This window comes from Myxocyprinus asiaticus, chromosome 32, assembly GCF_019703515.2.
Source record: "Myxocyprinus asiaticus isolate MX2 ecotype Aquarium Trade chromosome 32, UBuf_Myxa_2, whole genome shotgun sequence".
NCBI lineage: Eukaryota > Metazoa > Chordata > Actinopteri > Cypriniformes > Catostomidae > Myxocyprinus > Myxocyprinus asiaticus.
The window spans coordinates 34,275,598-34,294,226 of record NC_059375.1 but is presented as its reverse complement, the minus strand read 5'-3'; the positions used below and the strand labels follow the sequence as shown (position 1 = coordinate 34,294,226).

The 18,629-nt window shown below is 36.8% G+C and overlaps 2 protein-coding genes across 7 annotated transcripts in view; one reads left to right on the top strand and one right to left on the bottom strand.

The window, feature by feature from the left end:
* On the bottom strand, positions 1-5,094 carry LOC127423404 (charged multivesicular body protein 6-like). Of its 2 annotated transcripts, XR_007894314.1 has the most exons (9): positions 4,885-5,094; positions 4,319-4,428; positions 4,140-4,227; positions 3,821-3,907; positions 3,441-3,506; positions 2,989-3,069; positions 2,070-2,139; positions 853-1,560; positions 1-813 (listed from the first exon to the last, which is right to left on the bottom strand). XR_007894314.1 is itself a non-coding variant. In XM_051667665.1 (8 exons), the coding sequence occupies exons 1-8, from the start codon at positions 4,945-4,947 to the stop codon at positions 1,505-1,507; spliced, it is 621 nt and encodes a 206-aa protein (XP_051523625.1). In that variant the 5' UTR covers positions 4,948-5,094; the 3' UTR covers positions 1-1,504. The 2 variants fall into 2 exon arrangements, 1 of the variants encoding a protein (XP_051523625.1); XM_051667665.1 differs by having other exon boundaries at positions 1-1,560.
* Positions 5,095-6,009: 915 nt separating this feature from the next.
* The window catches only part of sec24c (SEC24 homolog C, COPII coat complex component), a 32,268-nt gene continuing 19,648 nt past the window's right edge, over positions 6,010-18,629 (top strand). For 2 of the 5 annotated variants that reach the window (XM_051667331.1, XM_051667327.1), the window contains exons 1-3: positions 6,010-6,170; positions 11,045-11,253; positions 14,868-14,954. In XM_051667331.1, coding sequence (XP_051523291.1) covers positions 6,166-6,170; positions 11,045-11,253; positions 14,868-14,954 — 301 coding nt within the window. In that variant the 5' untranslated portion in view covers positions 6,010-6,165. Of the gene's footprint in view, positions 6,171-11,040; positions 11,254-14,867; positions 14,955-18,629 lie in introns of all 5 variants that reach the window. The other 3 variants (XM_051667333.1, XM_051667332.1, XM_051667330.1) reach the window with 2 other exon arrangements.

The window sequence follows — 18,629 nt, the reverse complement described above, 5'->3', positions numbered from 1 at the left end:
AAAAATTATTAAATAAAATTTATTGTTGCAGAATAACAAAATGAAAAGAGGAAGACAGACCATAAGTCAATGGTCTTACTAAGGAATAAATCTGCAGTACAGTAATAATATAACACAAGGAAAAAAATATTTAGACAAAACCTAAGAAAACTTAAGTTAAAATAAGCAAAGCAGTGCATCAGTTGTGAACCAAAATAAGAGTAAAAAAACACTGATCATGGTTTCAATATTTTGTTTGTATACACCATATCCTTTGAATATATGCTTCTTAACTACAAACCATTCTTTATGCACCATACTTTGATCATTCTGAACAGAAATTGTTCAATTTTCTCTCAAAACACTCTCAACTGGAGAATAGATATTGCAGAGAATTAAAAGGTCTTACAAGGTTTTAGTACATTTACATGTAATAGCCAATTGCTAGATCTGCAAGTCTTGCAAAGGTTTTGTCCTGCCCTATGTATACAGTATGTACAGTACAGTGGTGTTTTTGTAAACTTTACATTGATGTTGCTGCAGTTAAACACACCCATTGTCCCTTAAGGATAAGGATATGTTTATTTATCCACCTGTCAGTCAGTTTTGTTTTACTTTTTTAACCAGGCTTGTCATAGTGTTAATTTTTAAAGTCATCTTACAGCAAATTGAGAAGTCTGTAAAGTTAACTGGCTTATTGTCATAAGGGAAATGCTTTGGCTCCTCTCTGTTTTCTCTTCTAGACTTGATAATGTATGGCTAACATCATCATAGCCTGTATGTATAATGCATTATAAAGGTATTCTAAATGCATTACAGTGCCTTATAATACACCTTAAAATCATCATTGTATGTTCTCAAAATTACTTTAACCTCTGCATGGTTATCATGCATTAAAATACATGAATATCCCATTTAATTTGTTATTATAGTGTATTATACGCTTTAAAGATGTAACCATGAATAGGTAAGTATATGATACACTATAACTTTGGTTATGACTTTTTATGAAAAGATAGGACAAATTACATAGTGTATTATAATTGATTTGCATTAAGATCACCTTTATAACACACCTTCAAATACTACTACATACACAAGCTTCATAGAAAGCGCTACCATCACCAAAACATGGAGCTGAATCCCATATTTTAGACACTAAAGGTTGGAAATAAGTTATGACATAGATTGTAAAAGTGATGCATGCATTTAAAAAGTTAGGCTTTTTCATGATAATCCTTTGATATATAATTGAAAGATTAGACAAAACTGTAGGGAAATTTCGAAGACCAGACACTGTTAAGAATAATCTTCAGAATTATCTTCATACTAACTAAATGGCATACAGTATAATGTGTGTGTATAGAAAAACAAAATTCTATGGATATAGGGTCAACATTTAAGAGTGGGGTGGGGGCTGTCAATCCCTCCCCAGAGTCTTCATTTGGGGTGAGCCCTTGGGGTCTCCAGTGGAATGGCTCAAGAGCAGACATGGAGTTACATAAGCAGATGGACAGATCTGAATTTACACTGCCAGCATCTCTCGCTCTGGCTTCTTCTTCACCCTCTCTTTCTCCCGCACTGGAACATAAAAAAAATGTGATTCTCAATCAATTCTCTAGAGCGCATGTTAGTGACCATACTGGAGTGTTTGTAAATATTTGAGCTGTGTCCAATTCACATCCTTCTACTGCACATTAAAAGTGTGTACTTGACTGGTGAAAGAAATTTTATTGTAAAGATCTAGCTAAATTCAACATTTATTTCATTATTGATTCATTATTACTTGACATTTAGGTTTTTAGACATTTAAAAACTGCCACAGGTGCTATGATTACATATAGGAAATATTAGCCAAAAAGCATGCATGGATGCATATTTTGAAAATGCACCACAAACAGTATAACATCTGGGCACCTCTGACATACTGTTTTCATCAAGTACAATATTCTGCACAGCATGCTGATGTAAACTGCACAGAATAATATAGAATATATAGAAAAATGCTGTATAATGCAATAATAGTAGGAATAATATGGTAGCATGCTATGCCGAACACGGCGTACATGTGAGTGTGTGTGAGCACACACCTGGATCTTGCTCTGGAACCTCTGGTAGTTCTTCTCCAGGAACCTCAGGAAGTTCAAGGTCAGCATCTCCCTGAGAACATGCAATAAAAAAGAAAGATGAAAACAGACCTGTTCTAACACAGTGGCTGACACAACATCAGTAACAAGGGCTGTCAGGATGGCCAATGTGTCCGAAAGCTGGAAAATACATATTTTATATACACTCACTGACCACTGAGCACCATGGTCCTAATAAAGTGCCCGATGTGGTCTTCTGCTGTTGTAACCCATCCGCCTCAAGGTTCGACGTGTTGTGCATTCTGAGATGCTATTCTGCTCACTACAATTGTACAGAGGGGTTATCTGAGTTACCGTAGCCTTTCTGTCAGCTCAAACCAGTCTGGCCATTCTCCTTTGACCTCTCACTTCAACAAGGCGTTTCCGTCCGCAGAACTGCTGCTCACTGTAAGTTTTTGGCACCATTCTGAGTAAACTCTAGAGACTGTTGTGCATTAAAATCCCAGGAGATCAGCAGTTACAAAAATACTCAAAGCAGAGCGTCTGACACCAACAATCATGCCACGGTCCAAATCACTGAGATCACATTTTTCCTCCATTCTGATGGTTGATGTGAACATTAACTGAAGCTCCTGACCCATATCTGCGTGATTTTATGCACTGCTGCCACACGATTGGCTGATTAGATAATTGCATGAATAAGTAGGTGTACAGATGATCCTAATTAAGTGCTCAGTGAGTGTATATTCGGCTGTATATGGAAATAGGTTGATAATAAGGCATCTTTTAAACTGTTCTGAGACAAGTTTCTTTACAAGGTCCATTTATATAAAAATGCTTTTGGTTAAACCATTAACTAATTAGCTTTCGGATGCAGCCAGTGTGCAACATCACTCTGTCATTCTTCCGGTCTCACACACACCTGAGTAATGGCCTCCAGCTCTGCGAGCACAGCGTCCTCATCCTCCTGGGTCAGAGATCCCACTAGCAACTCATCAATTTGCTGCAAAAGCCAGACAAACAAGAATGAGAATTTTTTTTTTTTTAAAACTCATGCCTTCATTGGTGATTCCAAAGCAATATAACATGGACTGTAACCATCATTAAAGGTGAAGTGTGTACTTTCTGTGGAATTGCAAAAATAATGAAGAGGTGGTCGGGATGCCCAATCACAGTGATGTTTCATAGCACTACAGAGTGACAGTTTTTACCCTTTTAAATCAACCTACTAATGGGTTAAGTATAGTAGTTGCAGTATTTGAACACTGCAGAAAGTATACACTTTAGCTTTAAAACATTTAAAGACAACTGAGATTAATGTATCTGAATTAAAAGGACAGTGTATCCTTTGCTGATCATGAAAGCAAAATGTACCTTCTGATACTCAATAGCATCATGTGTTTCATCCATGATCCTCTCCACCTCATCTATGGACAGCATCTGGTTGGGGGGTGGGAGAAGAATAGAGATAATGTATAGACAGTGCCATAGAAAAAGAAACACAACTTTTATATCTTATTACTGTACATTATTGTTACACCACATGGACATGAACTATATCAAATTCACATTACAAACTATTGACAAGGCTGTACAGTTAAATTCACCACTAGTTTGAACGAGTCATGTGTCCATGTCTGAGAATAACCGTTGTTTAGAGATTATAGAACATAGCAATATGAATACATATGCCAATAATTGACACTGATCATTTTTAAAAGTATGAAACGATAGCAGATGGTCTCATTACATACCTCATGCATTTTCTTCAGGCAGTCGTTGCCAACCTTCAGTCCTTCAATGACTTTCATCTCTATTTGGGAAAATTCAATATCCTGTACCTGTAAAACAAAAGTGGGTCTGGATGTGATTTACATGAAGAATGGCTTACAAATACATCCTGTACTTAAAGACAAGAAGGAAAAGTTCCAGGAAATTCGGATTTATACGGCTCTAAGATAATTGTGCCACAAAATGTGAATTTGCAAACAACTCTTTGGTTAGATGGAGGGCACATCAGATATTCCGACATGTCAAATCCAACAAACTCAAAGTCAGATCTTTTTTATTTACCAGCCGCTCCAGGTTGCATATATGATTTTCTGTTTTGTCCAGCAGTTGATCCTGGTAGCGTTTCTTTTTGAGGAGTAGAAGTGCTTTCCTAAACAAACACAAAACATCACAGTATAAAGAAGTACAAAGTTCTGCTTGTTTAAAAAAACTAACACAAGTAGAGACATAGTCACACTTACTCTTTCTTTCCATCTTTCAACAACTGTTTGGCCAGTTGTCGCTCTTTATCCATCTGAAACGCAATCTTCTTCTGATACTGCTTCAGTTTATCTCTCTGCTGCTTCAGTTGCTGCGCACACATACATCATAATGCAAAGAAATGCAATTAAAGAGGAAAAAAATCTCAAAACTGCATTTTACTTTTGGGGTCAAGTTGACATTTGGAAACCATACAGGCTATATCACATGGAAAGTTAACTACAAAAACAACATTAAAGCCACCATTAACAGACCTGATAAGTAAAGTGAACAAACTACAGTACACGCTTGAACAACCCCTTTTATGGCCCTTGTGTGATATTCTGTAAACATCAAGCAATATGAGTAACATCACCCCAGTCACCCACACAAATTTCCATTAAAAAATGACTAGGAAGCAACTGTTTAAACAATCCAAAACATTTAGGTTTATCCAGAAAATGTTACACGGGAGATTTATGTTTATAGAGGTTTATAAACAGAATATGATGATAAAACTGTAAACTTCTATCTACATGATAAGCCAGTTAGCAGCTGTCTAACACACCAGAACAGCTTTGTCTTGTTCGGTCACACGAGTTGCTTTCTTTTTCCCGAAAAGATTTCCCATTTCGATGCCGCATCCCAGCCACTATCTGACCAAACAGGTGTGGCGTTTCTAAGATTTAAAAAAGGTAATTTACAGGCCTCTTATCTGTCAGTCCATTATAGAAACACAGTGAACTCCGGGCTTCAGAATACGTCAACCTCTAACTACCGGAAGTTTAATGCTTCAAAATAAAAGCCACACATTTCACTTTCTATAATAAATAAAAACAACAACCTTATTAATAATATAATAATAATAATAATAATAATAATAATAATAATAATAATTAATAATAATAATAAATATCCATTTATATTATACAATAGTATATATGTAATTGTTAATTTTATTTTGACAACTAAGAAAATAGGTCAAAGTCTTTTATTTGTTAAATGTGCAATAACAGCAAACAGCAGCACTTGTTGAAATGAAATGAATTTTTAAAGTAAGCTTTTTTTAATTAAAAATAAATTATATAAAGAACAAATATTAAATAAAAGAATAAGTAGTAACATAAATAAAAGAACCAATAGTAATGCACCTATAAAAATAATACAACTCAATGTGAGTGGTTATTGATGTGAGCTTGATATATATATATATATATATATATATATATATATATATATATATATATATATATATATATATATAACATATTAAGTGCTGTTTTGTTCACAAGAGAGTTGTGCTTTTGCAGTGAAGCAGTGACTAGATTGTGTTTATCTTTGTGTAACTCTGTTTAAATAATTAGCTAACGTTTTTTTTTTTTTTTAATAATGACCATAAACATAATATATACGTAGACATATAGATACAAGTACATTATAAGCAAGTACTCCAAATTTATCTTTAATGATTAAATAAATGTAATCCTCATTATAAGTGTAGTGTTGTCAATGCTACATAATAAAATTATGCAACAACTACTGCAGTCTACTATATCTGACAAATTCAGTGGAGCGTTCCCTTCAAATCAGCTGGCAAATAAACTACTTAACAACTCCGTTCAAAAAGTGAAAGCTAAAAAAATGTCCCTTATCATAACCTACAACATCATCAATACCGGACGTGCACGTGGCATACAGTGACAATTCTTCCGGTGCGCGTGAGGAAGGGATTAAACGTCCGTCTCGAGCTGCTCTCTTTCCGTGAAAGAACGGCAGCCCATCGCGTTTACCGGCGTTTACAACCGGAGCGGCGTCCTGACGACTTGTTCGTTAACTCCCCGAGCTGTTAATGAGGTGAGCTGTCAGATGGGACTTGTCATTGGTTCATTTGTTTGCTTATTTATTTTCCTGTGACTGTTAGCTTAGCTTAGCATAGCTTGCGCGAGCCGCAGCGTCGAGGCAGTTATAAGTTTAATTAATTTTAATTTATTAAAGTGACACATTTAGCTGTCAGTTAAACGAAATAAGTGTTTATTAAGATTAGATGAATGTTTTAGACCCAATGGGACATGATGCTGTAGTAAAAGCCAGCAACGCAAAGAATCTTAAATTAGCCTCGCGAGAGGTGAGAGAAAGTGTGGTTATGTCTTCATACGCCCATAAGTGATTTAATAGAGCTTAAAGTGTGTGATGAAGCTTAATTAGAAATTAATAGTAGTTATTTAGTTTTAAATAGCCCATGTCTTGTTTATGAAATGCATCAGCCTGGCCAGTGTGTAATGGTTTCGTTTGTTCTGTTTTGCCGTTTAAAGTTCTGCATTAAGAGTCTCTAAATAACATGAAGTTGGTGTAATTTATTATTATTATTTTTTATTATTATTTTATTTATAACATCCTCATTTGCTCTTTCTTACGCAAATGTTGTACATTTGTATATATGTAAGTGGAAGCACGAGACTGGTGTGTTTGTGTGGCTGTCACCAGTGTTGTGATCTTGTACAGATGTGAATTACGCTGAGTATTTAGGTCATGCAGCAGGTCTATCATTTCATCTCAAACAGATAGATGGAAAATGAGCGTGTTTATGTCTTTGTGTTATTCTTCGCACATGGTATACTGTATACTATCACGGTATCCATTGCCTTGAATTATTCAACATTATTCGAGGGCGAGTTGTGCTGAAGCTTCTCTGCTATTACTTGCTAGAAACCGGAGAAGTAGTATTGTACAACAGACCATGCTTTGAAGTCAAAATGTAGCTCTAGAATTTTCAGAAGTGTAAAATCCACTTTTATATGTGCAATTTATGGTCTATGGTCTAAGGAAACAACTGTACAGACAGTAATTGTGTAATATGAGCCCACTCCAGTCTACTTTTGTTTCATTGATGTTTCTGTAATTGATATGTGGGAGCCGGCACTGTTAAACACCATAATGTTCATGAATTAGTGAGCTGAAGAGTCACAAATGTTTGGGGTGGGTGGGGAAAGTATTGTTGCCAGAAGTCTGTTTTGTTCCGAAATAGTTCTTGGGGTGTGCTTTCATAAAGATGTAGGTAAGGTAATGTTTTTGTTGAGCATAAACATTTATCAATGCTCTCAAGTGGTGTTTTTGGAACTAAGCCTACACAAAGCTTCAGCATGATGTCAGATGTTGGCAAAGAGTTCAGGGGACTGGCATTTGTGAAATGGATTTTACACTAAAGACAAAAAATTGCATTTAAATGTATTCATTTAGCTGACTTGGCTGTAATACCTTTTGAAGTGCTGAATGAATCATACTTTAACTTTATAGGCTACTTTAGTGATGTCCAGTTTATGAACGAATTGAACTTTTGAACAGTCCTTTTTGGTGAACGAGTTGAACCAGTTCGCCGAATCAGACCACGACAACCTACTAAGTGGTGGGAATTGGGCATTCCAAATTGGGAGAAAAAGGGATAAAAAAAAAAAGACTAGTTTATTCACTTTATATGCTTTAGACACACAGAGCATCCTCGTTTGTATATCAGTGTCAGTACTGGGTGCTTTATGTGCAAAACTTTAATGTCGGAAACTTATCCAAGATGTAAGATCACTGATTGAAACACTGATGACAATAAACACCCTTATTAATATAACTTAATTTAATAAAATGTAATAATCAGCAATATACGCTTGCATATGGCTTTATTGAATGTGTGAGTGTGTATTCTACGACTCCAGGGTGTTAGCATTATGTACAGTGACGTCATTACACAATGACATAAAAGAACTGCTGAATCGTTTTTTTGAACGGGTTCATTGAAATGCACCATCCGAGAGAACTGGTTCACTGAAAAGAATTGGACTTCCCATTACTAGGCTATTTGGGTGGGATCAGTGCTAAAAGGGGATCTGGATCAATATAATGTAGGGATGGGACGATATATCGAATTTCAAAATATTGCGAACCCAAAAAAATATGAACCATATCGTGGCAGTTCGATATTTCGAAATTTTCAACATTGTTTTCTGTCAATGTGATCATAAATGAAATAACCCGTCAAACATCATAATCTCTCTATTGCTTGATTTTACCCCTACTGCACTAGTTCGCTTTTTCTACACTGTTTACAGGGTTCACACAAGCTCCTTGAAGTGCTTAAAGTGCTTGAATTTAGTTTTTAGAAATGTAAGTACTGGAATACCTGAAAAATCACCCTGTTTTGAAGAAAAGTGCTTGAGATTAAAGTGGATAGTTTCCTCTGTGTAATGTGTGTCCATCCAAGATGATGCGCACTCCACTTTCATTGAATGTGTCTTAATATCCTTTCTGTTCTTTACAGTCATATAAAAAAGTAAAAATAAATATGAATTTTAATCTCATGCAGCATGAATGCGCTTAAAAAAACAAGAGATTCTCGTTGATGTTCAATGAACCGGAATACTGTGATGCATTCGTTGAACTCTTAAAGTGACAGTACCTTTTTAGTGTTTCTTATGCAAGTGAATGTAAACTCAATGTAATTACTTGTAAATTGTACACATTATTTCAAACAGTGATGGCTCATATCATTATTATATATACACAATTTCATTATATAATATTAATATATTGTAGAATATTTATTTTAAGTTAAATTGATTATAATAATGATGACAAACAAATTATTAAAATATAGTACTCTTTCACATACTTTTTTTCAGGACAGGTTTAGTTCAGTTCGATTGCTTGTTGTGCTACCTGATCAGCCTGAATGAAGCCCACTATTTTGATCTTTTCTTATAGAGAAAGGTATGTGAGCAACAGTTATTTAAACTTTTAGCATTTTTATTGTGTATTAAATAACTTTATTTTGATGAGAAATTGAGCATTTTGCTCAAACATTCTTTCAGAAAATACAATTTTGTCTTGTAATATTTTGCCATTAAGTGTTATTATGTTGAATTGAGATTATATCGAATTGTGAACCTCATGTCGAACCGAATCATTCCATCCCTAGTTTTTAGTATCAAAATGAATCATTTTGTTTCTGTTTAGAAAAATGAATTACTCCCGTTATTGTCAGAGATGTGGCTTAGTGGTTGTTAATGCATATGATATGTGAGCTGTGATAATGTGGTGGCATGAGTTTGAATCTGGCTTGCGACTAGGGATGGGAGTTTTAAGAAATTAACTATTCAGATTCTGATACCAATTTCAATACCAATTTTTTAGTACATTTGAGGAAGAAATATTTGAAAATGCAGTTCTTATTTAATTTACTATCCGGCACATCCTGTTACCAAATGAGAAAATTTCATATTTTAACAGATTCTTGCAAATGGTGTTTACACAGACCTTTAAGATATTTTATTAATTTGTATTAAATACCACTAATTATAACAAATGTTATATATATAACAATATGTTATCTTAATGTATATCTTTATCTACACATTTTTATATCATCAACCATCCAGTAAATACTCTGATTTAAGTCTTACCAGCCCTAAAGTTGCTGTAAGTGATTTTAGCCATTCTAGAATTTCCACAAGCTGAGCCGATGGATTAGCTAAACCCTTTTTCCAAAACCCCGCACTCCAAATATACCAAATGAGCTTTGAGACCAGCACCGAGCAGAAGTGGGTGTCAAAACAACAGCAGCAAAATAGCGCCCTCAACTGACAACTGTTATGAACAACATGGCATAAAAATGGCATTAAGCCTCAATTCGCTTCAACTACAACACTATGAGAACACGCAAAATGATTGACAGGCAGAAAGCATCAGAGACCGGGCCCACGGACGTTTACAGAGTCCAGTGCTGTCACAGGGACCGATGAGATATCTCGCGACACTTATTTCATTTGTACCTTTCAGGGAGTATGACAATTTTTTGCAAACCTTTCCATGAAAGAAATCTCTTGCAGTCCCTTCAAGTACACAAATCACAGTAACAGTTCTTTTGTATGTTTTGAATCGGACATGGTGAAATAAATGACATGCATGTGGTTCAGTGAGTTTTTCATTCATTAAAAAGAATCAGCTCGTTCGAGTTGAATCGCTGTATGTTTTGAGATGTATGTTCAAAAGAACCGACTCAAGTCAGAGTCATTCATTCGGGAATGGAACTATACTGGTCATGCTGGATTTTGCATGTTGCCAATTTAGTAGCAGTGTTGTAGTACCTTTGAATGGTAGTGCAGGAAACACAAAGTATTTGAGTACAGTGTAGCGTCCACGCTGTCGGAAGAATGCTCATTCAAGAACCGTTAACACAACTAAAAGTTGTGAAAATCTTTTGGTTCCAGTATTATAAAATAAAAATGGAATTGGTTCTGAATGAGAACCGGTTCTCGGTCCCCAACCCTACTTGTGACACTTCCCTTTCCCTTTTCCAATATACCATGCCTGTAAAAAGTGGTGAAATGCCAAAAGAAAATACTCCTGTTATTTGTTTACTCATCAACTTCCTTGTTTTGTTTGCTTTGGAAATCCACATGTCTTTCTGACTTGTAGGCCTCTTATTTGGAGAAAAACAGTTTTTTATGAATATTTCTGTTTTATGTCAACATTTGCTGCACTGATTTGAGCTTAAATGATTAGTCTGGAGTTTTGCTGTGCCAGCAGTCCAGCAGCAGATGTCTTTAGACTCCCGAAAGCATTTGAGAGACTAACAAGACCTCGTAAGCTCTTCTCTCAGCAGTACTTCATAAATATAGATTCACTCACTCTCCTTTTTTTTTTTTTCTCTCCCCTGTTTTCTGCCCTGTCTTCAAAGTTAGGGATGAACTGAAAATGAATGTCAACCAGCAACCTCACTTGGCCTCTCCCTACGGGCAGCCCCAGCCTGGCTATCAGCGCTACCCCCAGCCTGGCTATCAGCGCTACCCCCAGCCTGGCTATGGGAGCGGGCACATGCCAGTGGGCTATCCCGATCAGAACACACCTTATAACGGGCCGGGCTCTGCCTACCAACAAGGTCCACCACAAGGTAAGAAAGGTGAAAGTACAAAATAGTTGGTTCTTAATGAAAAGTCACGGTTCAGGAAGTTTGTTTATTACAGGTTATTATCAGTTAAAGGAATACTTCACCCAGAAATAAAAAAAAATTTGTGGAACACCAAAGGAATATTTAGAAGAATCCAGGGATGCACTGATATGGAATTTCTTGGCCGATACCAGTAACCAATCATTCACAGCTCATTTTGGTGAATATCGATATGGATAATCGATAATAAAAAAAATAAAAAAAAAAGTTTCAATGTATAATCTTTTAACCTGGAACTGCTGGCTAATTCAAATCTACCCATTTATATTACAGATGTATGCTTATTTAATTGAGAAATGACACATTTAAATAAATAAAAGATCAAATAAATACTTAAATTAATAAACTTGCATAAATTGTGTGGGGCCCATCTGAGTATTTTCGGTAATCCTGAAGAATTGTTAATAGAGAGAGAATAACAAACTTCTATCAGATGTAATAATGCATTTAACCAAAATGAGGTGATAAATTAACAGCATGTAAGGAACATTAGACAACAAAGAACACAATATAAACACTAATCTCTGTATACATGGTGTAATATTTATGCCAGAAGCCAGACTACGAGTGCAGTGGTGGTTTGTGTGCAATGCGTGTTTCATTTACAGACGCTTATTACAGCATTCATCTGTGACCATTCCACTGTATAACTTATGAAATGTGAACAAAACAATCATAATGGGAATAGGTAACATCATACAGATCTGATAATAGTCATGAGTCATAACGTTAGAAAACTCAACTCGTAAAATGCAAAAAGCACATTAGTTTCACTCATAAACTTGATTCTTTAGCTGTCACACGTCGCTCTGTCAGTATTATTTTATGATCTTTGCACCATGTTATGTTTGGGCTTGTTTTAATCGCAATGCTTAGCTGTATGTAAGTATATGCTGTTTTCCATATTCTATTTATGTTTCATGAAGTTATAGGCGAAAATTATTGCCCCCAAGGAACATGTATCGGCCTACTTGTTTTGTCGCCTTTTTGTTTATTGCTTCATGAAACATAAACAGAATATGGGAAATGGCATGTTGTTTCAATGATTCTGATTAAAACCAGCCCCAAAACACTGTAATAACATGCTGAGTCGTTGAAATAATAGTCACAGAGGCATTAGCTTGTTTCATGCAACATTAGCCTGGCTCTCACTGTCAGACACGCTGTGTGTGCACAGGCTTGAGGCTGCCCAAGTCCCTGCCTGAAAGAAAGAAGCCGCAGGCAGTCAAGAGATTCTCAGCCATAAGCAAATAAACTAGCAAATTATGGACAAAAATATAGGCGGTACTTCCACTAAGTGCGCGATAATAATATTTCGATTTTCCTGGTTATCGGCCAATAATATATCAGCCGCTGTTATATCTTGCATCCCTAGAAGAATCTTCTCCTTATTCGATAGATCTTTTCCATACGGTGGCAGTTTATGATGACCATGGGCTGTCAATCTCAATCTGTCAAGGACAAAAAAAAAAGGCACTGTAAAGGCACCAAAATTATATAGACTATATTCTAAGTCTTCTGAATCCAACCAATAGTTTTGTGTGATGAATAGAATGAAATTTAAATAATTTAGTCATTGTTATTTTTGATTATAAGAAGTCATTATTGATAATCTTTGCATCTGCTAGAACTCTCAAATCTGCACTATATTTGATTTGAGAGTTGGAGCAGATGGAGAAGATTATCAGATAATAATGAAATAAGTTTTGGTCTGTTCATCACTAGGCCTGTCGAGATTATTAAAAAATAACCCTACCCTAACCCTTATTTGAGATAACCATGCACTTCAAATTCCAATCACATTTTACTGTCCAAATAAGGGAATTTTAAGCAAATAAATAAATGTTCTGTTGAACTCCCACCGTCTCACTGAGCCACATTGCATTTCCCAAAAACATTGTTAGCCAACTATGGTTGCAAGTTCCATTGTTACCAACATAGTTCAACGATTTGGTGTTTCCGTAAACCATAGTTTCAACGAACATTCACAAACAGCTTCCCAAAGTTGTGTGGTTGGAACTACAGCTCTCCACCTGTGGTTAGAAGCATAATCCCTTGTTAGTTTGCTGTATGGACATTATTTGACTTCGCCGAGGCTATCTTTCATTCCATATAACTGTATATCTTTCATTCTGTCAAGAATTTGACCACGTTTACATAGACTTAAGAAAACAACCTGGTTGCAGGAAGCTGCGTTCTGTAACGTAATGTAAACGTGACTGCAGCCTTCCTAAAGGCGTTTAAGGGATTAATGGGATTTAAGGCTGTTAAGAGAAAACGCTTTAACACGCACTGTTTCTGACAGAACACCGCTTATGTGTCCATGTTAACGCATAAGTAGTGTTCTTATAGGTTTTGTAGACTACACGTACTCAAATGAGTCGGGGGAACCCCGAAGTCTTCTGTAGAGGAAAACCCCACTATTGCAGCGCAATGCATCTGTAGCATTACACAGTACACAGTGAAGATTAGGGATGTCACAATTATACAGTTTCACTATTAACCGTGATTTAAAATGTCATGGTTAAAAACTGTTAAATGTTTTATTTACACAAAATAATTTTATATAATGTAAATAAAATATAATATAAAAGAGTCTTGTGGTGTAAGCCTTATTGTGAAAATCTCTTGTGCTTGTGGCTGGGTGGTTAGTGCAGCTGTTACTATGGTTATGGACGGTGTCCGAGTGGTGCTCGGCGAGGTATCGTGGACTGAATATGAACGTTTTCATGTGAAACTGGTACTATGCACAAACTCCAAAATATAAAGTAGGAATTCTAACTACCAGACTCATATCCACCAAAAAAGTGACTTAATTCTGCTGTTTGGGAGCATGTGAATTACTGTTACTGAAGATGACAGATGTAGCAGTGTGTCTTCTCATGGTTGTTAAATACAGCTGTAGCAAAATAGCGCCCTCAGCTGACGAATTATTAGTCTGAATATGACATTAAACCTGAATGATCCGCTTCAACTAATACACTATAGAACGTGCAAAATGATTGCCGGGCAGAAAGCACATCAAATTCTGATTGGCCCATGTTCAATTTTTTTTTGCTGTTTACAGAGTCTGCAGCTGGCACAGAGACCAGTGAGATATCTCAGGATACCTGTTTCAGTGATCTCTTTCAGGGAGAAGGAACATTTTCTGCATACCATTCCATAAAAAAAATCACCTACAGCACTTTTAAACAGATAATTAATTGTCAAAATCGCAAATATTTGTTTGACAATTGTTCTTCAGCAAAATTTTATAACCATGTAAGCCCTATTCTTCACACAAAACTGTTGTATGGCTTCATAATGAGATATTGGTTTTTATATGGAGACAATATGGAGATTCATTTTGGCTATTAAATGGCCAATGTCAGCTCTGTCAATTGACAAGTTTGATTGGAGAGTAACTCATGTCCCTCAGGTTTTGAAGGGTGTTCAAAGCTTTGAAGAAACAGGTCGTCATATTTCTCCATCCCAACCTTCTCATTTACCTCTCATTTCCTGTTTTGCATATTTCACTCTTTCCCATTTTTCACTGCTCTCTCTTTCTTGTATTGCAGGATATTCTCCTTATGCAAGCTTTCCCTCTAAGAATCTCGCAACAAACTTAGTCTCTGACCTGTCCTCCTCCTCTCCTCTTGACCTAGGTAACTGGTTTAATTCTGCTTAACTGCCTGTCCTCTTCCCCATTCCCTGTCATTTGTTATTGACCGCAGTGTGCGGGACAACTGGTCGCTGAATCACCTGTGGCCAATCGAAATGACAGGATGCATTGATGGCCCTATGAACCTCTTCTGTGAAAATGCAGACAAGCAGAGACTGTGTGCTGCCTGACATAATGACACATTTACAGATACATTTCCCCTTCCCTTTTCACAATGGTCTATGAAAGCAGACAAGGTCGATGACAGACTTCTTTGTTTATAAATTAGTGTATGATATTATTTGTGCTATTGTATTTTTAAGCATCCTTTCAAATTCATTGAACCTTCATTTACATGTGAATAGAATGAGTTTGACTCTCACACCGTGTTCTAACCAAGTGCTATGTGACAGGTTTCCAGCAATAAGTCATCTGTCCTCACTAAAAACTGCTCCACCAATGCAGAAATAGAAACCAAGTGAATGACAAAATGTCCTGTCATGGCCACGGCTGTTAGGACAAAAACACAGATTTACAAGGAAGAGATGGGATTTAATATTTTCTGCCAGGTTTTTTTTTGTGTATTTGTAATGCTTTTATACATATGAAGGGTCTTCTATAGCAGTGGTTCTCAACTGGTGGGTCGTTGCTCAAAAATGGGTTGCAGGCCTGTTCTCATAGGGTCACAGATAGTAGGGGGGAAAAATTTGGGGGCCTGGGTAGCTCAGCGAGTAAAGATGCTGACTACCACCCATGGAGTTCACAAGTTCGAATCCCAGGGCGTGCTGAGTGACTCCAACCAGGTCCCCTAAGCAACCAAATTGGCCCGGTTACTAGGGAGGGTAGAGTCACATGGGGCAACCTCCTCGTGGTCGCTATAATGTGGTTTGCTCTCGGTGGGGCACGTGGTGAGTTGTGCATGGATGCCGCGGTGGATGGTGTGAAGCCTCCACACATGCTATGTCTCCGCATTAACATGCTTAAGCCACGTGATAAGATGCGCGGATTGATGGTCTCGGACGCAGAGGCAACTGAGATTCGTCCTCCGCCACTCGGATTGAGGCGAGCCACCACGAGGACTTAGAATGCGTTGGTAATGGTGCATTCCAAATTGGGGAGAAAAAGGGAGAAAAGAAAAAATATAGATATCGGGGAATTTTTTTTTTTTGATATTGATGATAAACCTTTGAATAATTTTCTATATTTAGCTTATGTTCTACATCTAGACGAGCAGATCAGGTACGTCTCGCTTAAAAACGCAAGCAATTCGGCAAAGTTATACACTCAACTAGCAAACTGAATCAAAGTCATGAAGTCAGCCTTTTAGGAAGTATTAGCAGGCTAGCAGATGCTCAGTAGGCGTGAGGTAGCAGCTAGCTATCTGGCTAATTTAACATCGTTGTGTACTGAACAAGACAGCGCTGACAGTGCAGTACAACAGCTATCGACTGAACACAACAAACACTCCAACATCAACACTATTGCTGTTTATTTATGTACTATTTAGTTAAATGTTGTTTCATGATCCATAGTGCTGTCACAGGCAAGAAAGTGTTTCTTCTTCTTGTGATGTTTATTGGCGATTGGCAATCCAGTTATGGTGCATTACCATCACCTACTGAGGTGGAGTGTGGAGCATCAAATTCTTTCAGTGGAGTCAAACATCAGCTAAAAATGATGAAATTGGCACCATATGCACAAGTGCAACAGTGGGTGAAAGTATTGGGTGCAGTTCTGAGCAACATAGCAGTCATGACAGTGATGAGACATATACCAATTTATAATAAACATCAGATTTACACAACACAATTGACATATCTAATATACACATAATTACACAACACAATAATAATACACAATGTACAGTGTACAATACACACAATATAGAATACACATACACATAATATAGAATACACATACAATAAAAATAGTATATAAAGTATATATAAAATATACAGTAGGTTATATTGTTCTGTATTGACATTCAGGCTGTCAGTTGATAGTCAGTTGCCAGTGTGTTGTTAAGAGAGAATATATTTTATGATAGTCCGGTGTGAGATAATAAGATTAATAAAGTGCAGTGCTGATGTAAATTGATCGTGAGAGATCAAGAGTTCAAAATCCTGATTGCTTGGGGGAAGAAGCTGTCATGGATTTGGCTGGTGCGGGTCCTGATCCTGACAGGTTATATTTAATTATTTCTTGAGGTTTAATAAACATGTAGTGGGCGGTTCTTCCCCCATTAATGATACAAAATGTATGTCGTGATAAATATCGAAATCGAACGCTATGAAAAAAATATAGTGAATTTTTTTTTTTTTGTTTGTTTTTTTGGCCATATCGCCCAGCCCTACCGAGAGCATAAAACCATCAAAAATCATGAGACCTTTAAAAACCAAAAATGTCCTTTCTTTGTTTTCCTATTGAGTCTCTCATGTTAAAGCTGAATTATGTAACTTTTGTTTGTGTTAAAATACTTTCTTCTATTCCCACTTAATATGCAGAGACAACTATAAGTAAGCCATTCATAGGTTAATTTTTAGAAAATCAGTTTTTCTGTTTGTTTTGAGAGACCTGTTTAGACCCGTGCCAATAACATTACTCAACCATTGACGTGAGTTGGGTGCGGGACTATCACTTTGTTTGACCAATGGCAGACGGGGGACGTATTCCGAAAGCTGTTTTCAAAACGTTTATTTTTGCAGTTCTGTTTGGTGCCGCTAGTGGTGCAGAAATTACATACTTCAGCTTTAATAATTTTCCGTATTGTTGGGCCAATGTAGTTCTTGGTAATTTTAGTAAACTTCACTGTTGGATATTAAGGACATTTTTGTTTACTGTTGTACAATAAAATATTTTGGTACTGTGTTAGGTCACCATTTGATATCAAAGGTAAAATCTGTTTCCTGAGGCAAAACCACTGTCCTATAGGCTAAAATGTAAGCCTTGTTTGCTCTTAACACTTGTGAGATTTTTAGAAAACTGCAGGAATGCAAGATAAGTTTACTGAGTATAAACTTGGATTACTACAGAATGTAGGAAAATTAGTTTACAGAGGCAAGCAAATGTCCAAAAACAGTATGTTGTTCACAGAGAAGAATTTCAACACTGACCCATGGTCCAAAAAATCTGTTCACAAAGGCTGAACGTTCTGTTAAAAATAGAGAGTATTCGGACCTCTGTGAACACTTTTGCTTGATGAATTAAAAGAATCCCTGAATCAGAACCTTTTTTTTTTTTTTGGATTTTTCCAGTTACCTTTTTCTCCCAATTTGGAATGCCCAATTCCCAATGTTCTTTTAAGTCCTCGTGGACGCGTAGTGATTTGCCTCAGTCTGTGTGGTGGAGGACGAAGACATAGCGCATGTGGAGGCTTCACACCACCCATCTTATCACGTGGCTTGTTGAGCGCGTTGCCACGGAGACATAGCGCGTGTGGAGGATTCACGCCACCCACCGCGGCAACCACGCTCATCTCACCACGTGCCCCACCGAGAACAAACCACATTATAGCGACCACGATGAGGTTACCCCATGTGACTCTACCTTCCCTAGTAACCGGGCCAATTTGGTTGCTTAGGAGACCTGGCTGGAGACACTCAGCACCCCTGGGATTCAAACTAGCGAACTCCAGGGGTGGTAGCCAGCGTATTTTACCACTAACCTACCCAGGCCCCAA